General features: G+C 38.3%; 1 protein-coding gene across 1 annotated transcript; it reads right to left on the bottom strand.

Moving 5' to 3' along the window:
- Positions 1 to 1,167: 1,167 nt before the first annotated feature.
- On the bottom strand, positions 1,168 to 8,011 carry LOC121444415 (eukaryotic translation initiation factor 2 subunit 3, Y-linked-like). Its single transcript, XM_041646225.1, has 12 exons — positions 7,943 to 8,011; positions 7,560 to 7,623; positions 6,804 to 6,931; positions 6,596 to 6,717; positions 5,969 to 6,063; positions 4,616 to 4,774; positions 4,250 to 4,384; positions 3,895 to 3,989; positions 3,270 to 3,414; positions 2,357 to 2,526; positions 1,680 to 1,852; positions 1,168 to 1,231 (listed from the first exon to the last, which is right to left on the bottom strand). The coding sequence occupies exons 1-12, from the start codon at positions 8,009 to 8,011 to the stop codon at positions 1,168 to 1,170; spliced, it is 1,419 nt and encodes a 472-aa protein (XP_041502159.1).
- Positions 8,012 to 13,374: the final 5,363 nt, after the last annotated feature.

The following is a 13,374-nucleotide window of genomic DNA, read 5'->3' as shown; positions in this document are numbered from 1 at the left end:
GAGAAGAGCTCGAGGAGCCCGGAGGAGCAGAGAGAACCCGAGCCGAACAGAACAGAGAAGAGCCGAGAGGACCCGAGGGGAGCCGAGCTGAGAGGAGCGGAGCAGAGCCAAGAGGAGCCCTCTGCCCCCTTAGGGCCTTTCCGGAACCTGTAGGACCTGTGGTGTTGATTCGGGACCCACTGATTCCAGCCTGAAGCTACTCAGAGTCCCGCACGACCTGTGGTGTCGTCCCGGGACCCACTGCCTCCTGCCTTTAAACACTGCATTAAAATAAAATAAATTCATGACAGCTTACGGTTTACATGCATTGACTGACATTAGAAAGAACCCGTGTTCAGCTCCCAACAACTGCAAACACAATGTCACTCACAACTGTCAACTCCAGCTCCAGGTGATTTGATGCCCTCTTCTGGCCTCCGAGGGAATTGACTGACAAAACCCAAGCAAATAAAACTTACATAAATATGTTCCTATTCAAATATATATTTTATATATTTATGTATGTTACATATTTATATACTAAGTTTATAAACTTAATATTCTGATGAGTTTTCTGAGGACTTTGGTTTAGATTTATTTAAGGTTTTGCCTGCATGTATGAATGTCCCAGATGCATATTTAACGCATGCACAGGCTAGAAAAAGAGTGATGAATCCCTTTGACTAGATCTACAATTTTGAGCTGCCCATCCCTTAGCGGTCCCCTCATTTTACACGGATCACATATTAAAAGAAGGTATGAAAGAATTTATTCGAGCCCGTTAATTTTTCCATCTTGTATTTAAACAAAGTGTATAAAATGAGGCAAAACTAAACTGAGCCTTCACGTGTTTATCCATGTTCACCGTCCTTTATGCCTGGACATATAAAATAAAACGAATCCTAAGAAAAGCTTTGCTGGGAGTTTAATGGTGCAGAGCAAACGTGGTCAACTTGGTTTTATTTTTATTTCCAGGCCACACGGATGACATTGCCGGCTGACCTGCAGATTAAATACATCAAGAAGTCTGACGTGACAGACGCCGGTTTCTTCTCATGTAAACTAGAAAAACCCGACAGTTCTGACTCACATAAGCTTTGAAAATATATTTCCTACTTTTAACATGAAAACATCTCTAAGCGTGTTAAGAAACATCAACATATTCTCGTTTCATCCAAACATGTCATTTTATTCATCGTCTATGGTCGGCTTGATGGTCACTCCTCTTCGGATCTGGCCCCAGCCTATCAGGCTGAAAAAATAAAATAGAAGAAATCGTTTATTTTTAAATCCGGTTCACAGGTGTGATAATTTATAAACATGTTGACTATTCCTGATGTTCAGTTCAGACATGTTCTTAGTATATGTATATATGTGTATATATGTACATATTTATACATATATGTACACATGCACCCCATACATGTATATATTTATATGTGCACATATGCATACATGTATGTCCACATATGCATACACACACCATATAGGTATATATTTATATGTTTATATATGCACACAGGCAATCATATGTATATATTTATATGCACATGTGTACATGTATGTTTATGTATGCATATATGCACACCATATATGTATATATTTATATGTGTATATATGTGTGCATGTATATATACATGTCTGTGTATATATACACACCGTATTTTCTCGATCGGCCATGACAAAACCAACACACTCACCGCCAATGTTTCTCCACGCGTCGGCTCAGAGCAATTTTTTCTCCCACTTCTGTGCACACGGGATTGGTGAGAACGATTTTCCCTAAGTCAGCCTTGACGGCGCTGACTCTGCCTCCTGTGGACAAGGATCCTATGTTCACCATGAGCACTTCATTCTTGGACAGCTTCTGAACCTGAGGGAGGGAACATAGTTAAGAGAAAAGGAACTAAAACTTTCTAAAATAAACTAGAGATGTAGTTAATCCTGGCCGCACATACAACATACATGGACATGACAATACCACCGTTTTATAAAATTTAAAGCATCATCGCTTTTCTTTATGTTTATATGTTTATATTTTAATTTTTTTTTTTTTTTGGATTTTTCGAGACAGGGTTTCTCCGTAGCTTTTTGGTTCCTGTCCTGGAACTATCTCTTCTAGACCAGGCTGGTCTCGAACTCACAGAGATCCACCTGCCTCTGCCTCCCAAGTGTTGGGATTATAGGCGTGTGCCACCACCGCCCGGCCTATTTCTAATAATTTTTTTTAAATTTAAGGCATCGTCGCTTTTCTTTGCTGTGACCTATAGGAAATATTTGTTTATTATTTATCCCTTTTGTGATTCTATTTTAAATAAATGGGGCTGTGACACCACACAATATTTCATAGCTGTGAAGCCGGTATTAAAGAACTCACCTTGGCGGCTTTTTTGTCTCCCTCTGTGCGCACGCCCAGGAGCCGTCTCAGCAGGAAGTAGGAAATTTCTAATTCTGTGAATATTTCAGGTAGAGCACCAACGGCACCGAGGACCTGCCCCACCATGCGGTCTGCGCGGCACAAGGTCGGGTCGATTTTTGTTCCAACTCCTGATAAAAATGTGGGTAAACATATATATTTTTATTTTATTTTATATTTTATTTCTTTAAAATTAATAAGAAATCGAAGGGTTAATTTTAAACAGAGTAGCAAAATCGTACATGCTAAGTACTAGGTTTTTGTCACGTAAATAAAACTAAGTAAGTACATCCAGAGACCTCTACAACTGTTTCTCTGGGACTCACTGCGGATTTCAAACCCATTTTCTACAAAATTTGCTTATACCACACAGACATACATGTACGCATAACATATCATATAAATACATGTACACATAACAGGTTAAAAGTCACACTATTCATAAAACTGGAATGTCTTCTTCATATGTTCATAAACACGCATTTTATACTGTAAAAGTCAAAGTTTAACTGAATATATATAATTATACATAATATAACAATATAAGATATATAATATATAATAACATAATATATAATATAATGACATGGTATATAATATCTAACATAATTATAACACAATGTAATATATAATATACATGTAATATATAATATATAATATACATGTAATGATATAATAATATATAACGTATATACTATATAAGATAATAATATAAGACATAATACTATATATCTATATTATACATATATGTCCATTACTAAATTAGATTGTCATACAGTTAAACACACACGACCATCTTTGGAATAACACGTCTTCCTTGGAAAGGAACCGAAATCAAGGGAAACACATTTCTCCATCAGAATAAAATCCGCACCGATGAGACCGCCCGGAGCTGCATACTGAAGATCATTGTGTTCCGCGAACAGTGACACAATCTTGGAGAAGATCGGTTTACACATGAGGTTCCCTTTTGTGTCCTTGGAAACGATTCCCGGTCTCACTTCTACCTCCTGGCCCACCTAGAACATGTATGAATGAATTAATGATATCTGGAGGCTACATATGACTTTAACCTGTAAAAATATCTGAAAAACATGATTAAAACTAAAATATTATCCCTCCTGCTTACAAGGACAATTTTGGACAGTCTAAAAATATTTTTTAAAACCATTCAATTTAAGTAATTACCCATAACAGACTCCACGTGTGAGTCACATGTAACATGTAAATATAATAAAATATTTAGAAAAACCCAGACAACAATTCAATAAAATTTACTTTTAACCGAGAACAAAACCATAGATTTTTAACCAAGCATACATATGGTATACATACATATGTGCAAGTACGCATACATAAATATTTTTTAAAAAATATTTAGCAAAACCACATCAAACAATTCAATAAAATTTACTGTTAAACGAGAACAAAACCATCGATTTTAACTTATTTTTAGGGTGGATGGGGGGGTCACACTAAAAAGTTAAAACGTGATTTACCTTTAATACTCCTTTTAAAATGCTACCGCCAGCGACACCCCCTTTGAGGTCATCAACTTCACAGCCAGGTTTGTTCACATCAAAAGACCGGATGACTGGGGGGGGGGAGAAGCATGGACGCCAAGCAAACATGCAATAAACCGGTTAAAAAATGTAATAAACCATTAAAAACATGTGATAAACCATTAAAAAACATTAAATAAACATATTAAGGAAAAAATCCGTTAAAAACACGAAATAAACATTTAAAAACATGAAATAAACCATTAAAACATGAAATAAACCGCTAAAAACATGAAATAAACATATTAAGAAAAAATAATCACGATTAGGGGTGGAAAGGTGAATTCCTCACCGATAAGTCGGGGTTCTGAGGTGAAGTCTCTGAGAGGCACCGGAATTTTCTTTACTATATACTCACACACGACTTCAATGTTGTATTTTAATTGAGCAGAAATTGGAATAATAGGAGCTCCTTCCGCTACCGTACCTGAGGGGCAAAATTCAAAATTATGTTCTACATACAACAAACACATCAAAAAAGCTCCTAAATACCTCCAGACACCTCAGCTAACAAACAGAAACGACCATCTTCATGGTATTTTCATCTTAAATAACTGTTCCTTAAGAGCATGATCTATTAAATAAACACACGAGATGACACATCTACTATGGTGACTCTAACATGCTTACATATCAATTACATATCAAGGCCTCTCACCTTGTACAAACGCCAGGATCTGCTCGTACTGCTCCTTAGCCTGACTTTCCTTCACCAGATCGATTTTATTTTGCAGGATCAGAATGTGTTTCAGCTTCATGATTTCGATGGCGGCCAGGTGCTCGGACGTTTGCGGTTGAGGACAAGACTCATTACCCGCTAAATCAATTTTTAAAAACACGTTTTAAATCAATTTTTAAAAACACGTTTTAAGCCGGGAGATGGTGGCGCACGCCTTTAATCCCAGCACTCGGGAGGCAGAGGCAGGCGGATCTCTGTGATTTCAAGACCAGGCTGGTCTACAGAGCTAGTTCCACGACAGGCTCCAAAGCTACAGAGAAACCTTGTCTCGAAAAAAACAAAAAACAAAAAAAAAACACGTTTTAACATGTGAAACACGTTTGATTTCTCAATAAAAAGAAAGTCTTCACGGTTCCTCTCGCATACAACCGTCTTGAGACTTAAGTTACCGTGTTATAAAGACATTCAGGGAACCACAGCAGGGAGGACACAGAGTCCTGAGGAATCCTAAAAGCTTACCCGGATGCAGATAAACCCTAAGATAACTGCAGCTCTCGCCAGGATATTTAATACATAGGACATGGCTAAAAAAAAACCAGAGACCAAGATGTCAAATCCCTGAGAAACGGAAACTTGGTATTTGTGGTCCCGATGACTAAATTTTGATTTGAGGTACTCTCGGACATATGGCAGCAGAGTTCAAATATTATCACATTTACAAAATATATATAAAAATATAAATATATTTATATATAAAACAATACATAAAGTATATAACTATACATAATATATAAAAATATAAAGAGATATATACATAAAAATAAAAAATATATAAGCATAAAAAATATAAAATATATAAATATATATAAAAATATAAAAATCACATTTATAAAAATATAAATACAGAGAAAAACAGAGCCCCGCCAATGGACTACAGAGAAATGTCTGTTTTATACTGTTAGGATCACCTGTCCTCCCTAAGCTGTGATATTTGTAGTAATAACCAAGCTCTGTATTTCTGGAAAAGTCTGTGCTTGTCGACTGAATCTTTGTCACTTGGGTTTTTTCCACAGTTGATAGTCACTAACGTTTCTGGTGAAGTTGGATTCTCTCAGGGTCCCTCATAGCTTTAGGGTCTCATATTATAAATAATAATAAGTATAATAAACAGAAACAACAACAACAACAATAATAACAATTTAGAGTCTCTCAGGTTCCAACAACAACAACAATAATAATTTAGAGTCTCTCAGGTCCCTCATGGCTTTAGGGCCTCTTTTAAAGGATTCTCAGACTTCACACGGATGGGATTACAACCGTTTTTAATTTTACCTATCAACAGGAGAGCGGCGTCCATCACGGCTGCACCGTTCAGCATGGTTGCCATCAGAATATCGTGGCCGGGACAATCGACAAAGGAGACGTGTCTAATGGGGAAATAATAATAATGATAATGATATAATAATAGTAATAAATATAATAATAAATAATAATCATGTCTTCAAATAAGATCAATAATAATAATAGGAAAATAATCATTAGTCTTCAAATAAGATTAATAATAATAGTAATAAAAATAGTATTAAAAATAATAAATAACAGTAAGAAAATAATCATCAGTCTTCAAATAAGATCAACAATAATAATAGTAATAAAAATAGGATTAATAATAAGAAAATAATCATCAGTCTTCAAATAAGATCAATTATAATAATAAATATAATAATAGTAATAATAATAATAGAAAAATAATCATCAGTCTCCAAATAACTAATACTTTTATCTTAATTATTTTATCTTAAAATAATTTAGGCTACTGAACAAACTGTGTTACATCTCTTAGAAAAAAAGATGTCATCCCAAATTTTTATTCACAATTTAACAAAAAGAATAACCATCAATTTACCTCATAAATTATTTGAAAACTCTAAATATTTCAATAAGCACTGAGATAATCACCTGACTAGTCTGAAATTCCCTTTGGTTCCTGGAATGTCTGAAGGAAACTCATCGGGTGTGCTACTTCCACAAGATCTGTAACATTCTGGCCGGAGACAACTGGAGTCGTCCAGCTTATAAATCTGAAAGTTTCAGAGAAAATTCTGAATTTGTCTACTGCTGTCATCAACAGTTAGGACAGTGACGACTCCCCAAGTGTATTAGTTACCTTGGCATTCGCATATCCAAGTTTTATTGTGATATTCCTCTCTAGTTCATTTTTGAACCTGACAGTGTGAACACCAGAAATGGCTTTGACAACTGTTGATTTTCCATGAGCAACATGACCAATTGTACCTACAAAAATAAAAAAAATTAATATGCATATAATTACACCAAATTATTTAAGAGACTAGGCAAAACTGTTGACTTTATATTTATTAAATAAATAAATAAATAAATAAAGGCTTGAATGGTAGAGAAATGCTGCTTCAAAGAGAAATAAAATAAATACATAAATAAAATAATAAATATAATAGATAAATACAAATTATAAATAATAAAATAGTAAGTAAATAAACATAATAATTAAAAGTAATAAATAAACACAATAAATAAATAAAAGCATTAAATAATAAATTTATAATAAATAAATAAAAATAAATAAGTAAACAAATAACGAAATGAGCATAATAAATATAAGCAATAAATAAGAAATAAAATACAGATAAATATAAATAATACGTAAATAAATAAAAATAACAAATAAATAAAATAAACAAAGCTCCTGAATTAAGAAGCCAAAGTTCCCTACGGCCCCTGAAACATGAGGTAACTCCTTTCCCAAGATCTGTCACATTCCGGCCGTGGGCAACCCACGCAGTCAAGTTTATAAATCTCATAACTGAGTGAATATTGAGTTTATTCAAGGCTCCAGTCAGTCTTTAGGAAAAAAACATTTTCTGTTATTCACAGTCGCTCTTACCTATGTTAATGGTGGCCTGTCTGCTGATGACTTCGTGTGAAAGGGGAGTCAACTTGGTCACATCCTGCAAGAAAACATTTCAAGGGAATCCAATGGTTTTCCTTTACCATATACCGCTTTTCATGACGTTCCTGCTCTATCTACAGAAAAGGTGTCCTCCCTGTCCGTACTTCACTTTTTAAAGCGTAAAGAAAGAAACATGCTGAATTACAATAATTTCTGACGGATGGGAGAACTAAAAACCACATTAATCGCAGTCCCCAGGGTCGGGTCCAGGAGTGAAATTTCCTGACTCGGAGCTCTAAAACTGTTAGGACGACCTAATCCCAAGGCTTTCCCCCACTACAGACTTTGTTTAAACAGTTCAAAAAGCAAAATTTCACCAAAGTGGCGAGTTCCTGACGAGAAAGGTGCGGCTGCCCAAGAGTCACACCGACTTCTCCGCCCGCCATCTTGTTCACCGGAGACTGTGGTCAATTTAGTTGCGTCACAGAACGTGCAGAATCTCGTGGGCGGGACAGAAAAATGGCGGGAAGAAGTAGGCTAAGGACCCAGCCTGGAAAAACGGAAATAGAGTTGTGGGCCTGCTACCTGGGTGTCACACTCTGAATGCCTTTGAACACTGATTCTAGGAGACTTAGTAAAAGGACACTGTACAAACTTTCAAGAGATATACCATAGGACTTCATAGATATTTGTACAGGCAATGCCATGGGCAGCCCCACCTGCAAGGCATGTATTTGGACCATAACTACTCACAGGTATAAAATGTATTTAGGTCCTGGGTCCTTGAATTAATGTGTGCATTAATTTTTCACAAATTAATTAATTAATTTTTCCAAAGGAAATTTCATTTAGCTTAATTTTTTTTTAATTCACTTGAGTATTTTAATAAGGCAAGATTGGCTAACGGGTCTTTTGTGGATCTTGATGAAGTTTCTGAATCTAAGAAAGCCTGTGAAGAAAACCCATGTAGCTGCAGAGCAGAAAAAAAGTACTGGAGAATTTACAGTGAATATACACTACTGTGAAAGTTGTTTACACCATTTAAAATTAACAGCAACAAAAATAAAACTTCCAAGAAAACACTTTAAATATTATCAATATTTGATATTTTAATTTTAGTCGGATAATTTAAGAGGTAGTTTTCCCTTCTCTTTAAAATTAAATCCAAGACTGATGCATGGTTTTTAAGCCTAATTTACCAGGGCCCTAGGGATTTGTCTACTCATGAGAAACCTAATCTGCATAGCAAGTTTCAGGACACCATGGGGCTCCACAGACAAAACAAAGAAGAAGTAAGATTGCTTAAGAATACCATCTACTAAAAAAAAATTAAAAAAAAAAACAGACTCGGTTGACAGAGTGTCTTGGCTAAGTTTTTCAGAGCTATACCATCAAGAAGATCAGAAATTTTGCTCCCTTCTCAACCCATTCTTGCTGATGTACAGTTTGAGTTTTTCAATACATCCTCTTTATTTGTTTAGGTCCTTATGATTGTAATGGTACCAAGTTAGATATATAATATTTGGAGAGCCAGGGAAGAGGTTTGTGAGGTTATTTATTATTTCAATTGTGGTACTGTATAAGTATATCACATCCAAATATTTCAACTATTTAGGAAATAGAATGGGCAAGACGTAGACCGAGATATTACAAATTTTTTTTTTTCAAAAATGGAATGGATTTCACAAAAAGTGAGCTGGTGGGAGTGAGGAGTATGATCACTCTTCTGTTGGTTTAGCTTGCAAAGCTCACGCATATCAGAGAGTAGTATGTTAAAGTACATCATCAAGACCACGTCCCGACATCAGCCACCTTTCCCAGGTGCCAGGAAAGAGCATTGATTCTCCAAATGCAAGTCGATGAAAAAGTTTTGGGATTCTCCCTTTGCTTTTGCTCTCAGTCTTTGAAAACTCACAATAGACAGAACTCTCATTCTTGAATCCTCCTCATATGTAATGTCAAAGTACAGCAAAATCCACACACAGGGATCTCAGTCAGAAATGAGTTTGAATGGAAGTAAAAAACAGAGAAAACTCAGCCACAATTTAAACAGACAAGGCGATGCAAAGTTAATTTTGTGTTAAAGGTCACACTTGTTTGTTTCTAGTGAGGCCTCATGGAGGCCATGACAATCCTGTAGTGACACATTCTAGTTCAAGCACCCATGGTTAAGTGTGGATGGCCAAGAAGCAACACCACCACCAGCCACTGGAGTTCCTGTGTGTTCAGACTTTGAGAAAGTCCATGTACCCAATTTTGGTGACTGAACATGAGTAGATCTTTCTTAAGATCATTTTTGTAGTGTTTGAGAGGTGGGTTTTCTTTTTCTTCCCTCCCTCCCTCCCTCCCTCCCTCTCCCCCTCCTTTCCTCCCTCCCTCCTTCCTTCCTTCCTTCCTTCCTTCCTTCCTTTCTTTCTTGCCAACTAACTGAAACTGCATCACTGGATTTAGGCCTGTTTCTTGTCCCATTCCTTCTACATCCTCTCCTGCACAGTCCACTCAGGTGTCCTGAGTGATGCTGCCCTTTCTTCCAACTCATCTTTCTTCCGCTGAGTTCAGTGCCAGGCCCTGGGCTGGAAACAATGTAAGGAAATTTCCTTCATTGGACATTGACTTCCAAAGAGAAGTTCTGAGACCAGTGGAGCTGCCTTGAGAGTTACTTAATAGTATAATAGAGAGAGAGAGAGAGAGAGAGAGAGAGAGAGAGAGAGAAGCTTATGATCTCCATAAGCAAGTGCATATTTGATAAAATGCCAACTCAAGAAATAACGCTTGCCAACCAGTATATGTAAACGATCCCACAGCCGTTGGTCTGGCTTGATATTACAGAAAGTCCCATATTTATATGAGACATTTCTCAGGGGCAATGGGTAATGGCTGAACTTTCATCTTTGATTTACCCATTCTATTAGACCTCTCAGGATTAATGATAGCATGGAAATGTGGTGTGTATCCATTGACTGCAGCTTTCAACAATAGGAATCCAAGAGCCCTAGTGTCAAGCTGCCAGGCCAGCGTTCGCTCCGCAGTCTCATATTCTGGAATTGGTATCATCCACCCATGAAGGTGATATCCACCAAGAACTGTTTGGTATTTTCCCAGACTGACACTCTGTACTCACTAAACACAAACTCTCCTTTCCTTCCTTCCCCACATCCTGGGCAACCACCATTTTGCTGTCTCTCCAAAGCCGACTACTGCTGCCTCATAATGGGTGCATCTACAAAGGGATGTTTTTGCTTTTGTTTTATTTTTTACGACAGGGTTTCTCTGTGGTTTTGGTTCCTGTCCTGGAACTAGCTCTTGTAGACCAGGCTGGCCTCGAACTCCCAGAGATCCACCTGCCTCTGCCTCCCGAGTGCTGGGATTAAAGGTGTGCGCCACCACCACCCGGTGCAGACGGATGTTTTTAGTCAGTATATTTTTATGACTTCTTTGATAGCATAGGCCTTTGTTTTTTATTTTATTCTGTGTTAATATAGCCTACTACTGAACATTTCATTTCTAGGAACAATTTAATGACAAAATATCCCACGACACACCTTGTAGAATAAGAGTCCTTGGCGAGACTAGTTGGAACAGGGGCAGGGTTCCTAGCACCAGCAATTTGCAGACGCTTTTTTTTTTTCGATACAGGGTTTCTCCATAGCTTTGGAGCCTGTCCTGGAACTAGCTCTTGTAGACCAGGCTGGCCTCGAACTCCCAGAGATCCACCTGCCTCTGCCTCCCGAGTGCTGTGATTAAAGGTGTGCGCCACAACCGCCCGGCCTGCAGATGCTTCTTAAGTGATCCATGATGTCCAAGTTGCGTGGCTGCAATAGGAAACAGCAATGGTAGCAACGAAGCTGCTTCTGCTTGCAATCCTGGGGCCTTTCCTCCTGCCATTTTCTCTAGGTTAGAAGCTTTCTGACCCCCCCACCCCCCACTCCTATTGGTCAGCATTCCTGGGAGGAGCGTGCTTGGTTTGACTTCTCTGTCATTCTGTCTCTCTCTCTTTTATGAGACACTTACTCTGTAGCCCTGACTGGCCTGGAATCTGCTATGTAGACCAGGCTAGCCTCAAACTGACAGAGGTCCACTGGTGTCTACAGTTCTAGGTGCTGGGAGTAAAGATACGGACCACCATGCTGAGCTTTCATTCTAATTCCTGATACTTGGAACTATTTAAAAATAGTTGGGCATGGATACTCAGTCATTCTTACAGGTGTCCTTTGTGACAGTGTATTGAGGTTTCTTGCATGTAGAATCCATTTCAACAATGGACTATGTCTAACATTTTAAAGCTTTTCTCAGCTTACTATATTGAGCAACTATACTCTATGTTATAGTCAGCTTTAAGGTTTAGGGCAGGGGAGACCATCTGGTCTGTCTAGCCTGTGTTTTGTCTTCTAGAATCACAGTAACTTCCAGCCTGAGCAAAAAATGATTTTCTGAAGCCGAGCGGTGGTGGCGCACGCCTTTAATCCCAGCACTCAGGAGGCAGAGGTAGGTGGATCTCTGTGAGTTCAAGGCCACAAGATCAATTTATAAACTAATCCAGGTGGTGGTGGCCTGTACTTTAATCCCAGTACTAGGGAGTCACACCTTTAATCCCAGCACTAGAGGGAATATAAAATGGGAGGAGAGAGAGGTGTCTGCTTAGTCTGTGGTTTCCCAGCCTTGGTAGAGGTAAGACTTCTCTAGTGGCTTGGCTGCTTTGCTTTTCTGGCTTTTGTGTTGACCCAACATCTATCTCTGATTTATTATTATTATATTAATATAATATAATAATATATTGTTATTATTTATTATTTGTACTACAGGGTAATCCTTGCTTTTTCTTGAGTCTCCTGCAGGTTGGAGAAAGAATGCCATGTCCTAAGTTGAGGATCAATGAGGCTTCTGGAAGCTTCACCAAAAGTTACATGCAAACAATATTCAAATATTACCACCCATTGTTTGATAAATGCAATGAAATGCGTATCTTTTGCTCCATAGTGTTCTTCGGATTTTTAAATACTAATTTAAATTTTTGAGGATGGAAAAATAAAATGTGTTCACTTCAATTCTGCAAGATCAGCTCTTCCTGGTGGGGCCACGATCCACAATGCTCGTCACATTGTCTAGGGTCAGATTCCCTGTGTCAATCGCAAGTTTCAAGTTTCACTCTCTGGCCTCTGCTAAGTGCTTCCTCCTCCTTAGAGGAAGCTGTGAGGAAGTGGCCGCTCCCTGGCTACAGTACAAATGTAGGTCTCTCCTGTTAGAAGCCAAGTTCAAGCTCTCTTGGCCAGTGCTATCCTGTAGGGAAAAGGCCTTTTATAGCCATGGCCTGGACATGAACATGCCAAGGACTGATACCCACTTCCTTCCTGAATGCTCACAGGAAGGCTTGCTTTGTCTGGGCCGTGCCCCCCTCTTCCTGCTCTGTTGTTCTGATGGGAGCTCAGGTCCAGCCTAGGTGGAAAGGTGGAGGTACACAAAATGATGCCCTTCAAAGTCTCTTTGAGCCTGGCCTGAAGGGTAGTTCTTTACTCTTGGCTCCGGGGGGCAGAACTTGGCTGTGTCCTGCACACACTTACACACACACACACACACACACACACACACTACATTGACTGCCTTGCTCAAAACTGACAAATTGTGGTGACAGCATCAGCTAGAACGATGGGCTCAGAGGCTGGAGAGATTCTGGTACAAGGACCACACAGGCCACACATTTCTTTGGAACAGCTTGTCCTTGTTACCCTTTCCTTCCCGCCTGCAAGAACCTGATTTCTGGTTGGAAGCTGGGCAAAACTCAGTTCTAGGGTAGGAGAGGCTGGGAGTCTGG

This window comes from Microtus oregoni, unplaced genomic scaffold (assembly GCF_018167655.1).
Source record: "Microtus oregoni isolate MIOR12 unplaced genomic scaffold, Mior012 000123F_ref0000434, whole genome shotgun sequence".
In the NCBI taxonomy this organism is placed as follows: Eukaryota; Metazoa; Chordata; class Mammalia; order Rodentia; family Cricetidae; genus Microtus; species Microtus oregoni.
The sequence above is the reverse complement of the archived record's forward strand: the minus strand, read 5'-3'. Positions and strand labels throughout refer to the sequence as shown.

Bases quoted from the DNA above. Each gene is read 5' to 3' on its own strand.
- LOC121444415 (XM_041646225.1), bottom strand. From the start codon at position 8,011: ATGGCGGGCGGAGAAGTCGGTGTGACTCTTGGGCAGCCGCACCTTTCT. The intron at 7,624-7,942 runs GTGAAATTTTGC...GTTTTCTTGCAG, and splicing joins GTCAGGAACTCGCCACTTTG to GATGTGACCAAGTTGACTCC. The intron at 1,232-1,679 runs GTGAGTGTGTTG...TTATTTTTTCAG, and splicing joins CGCGTGGAGAAACATTGGCG to CCTGATAGGCTGGGGCCAGA.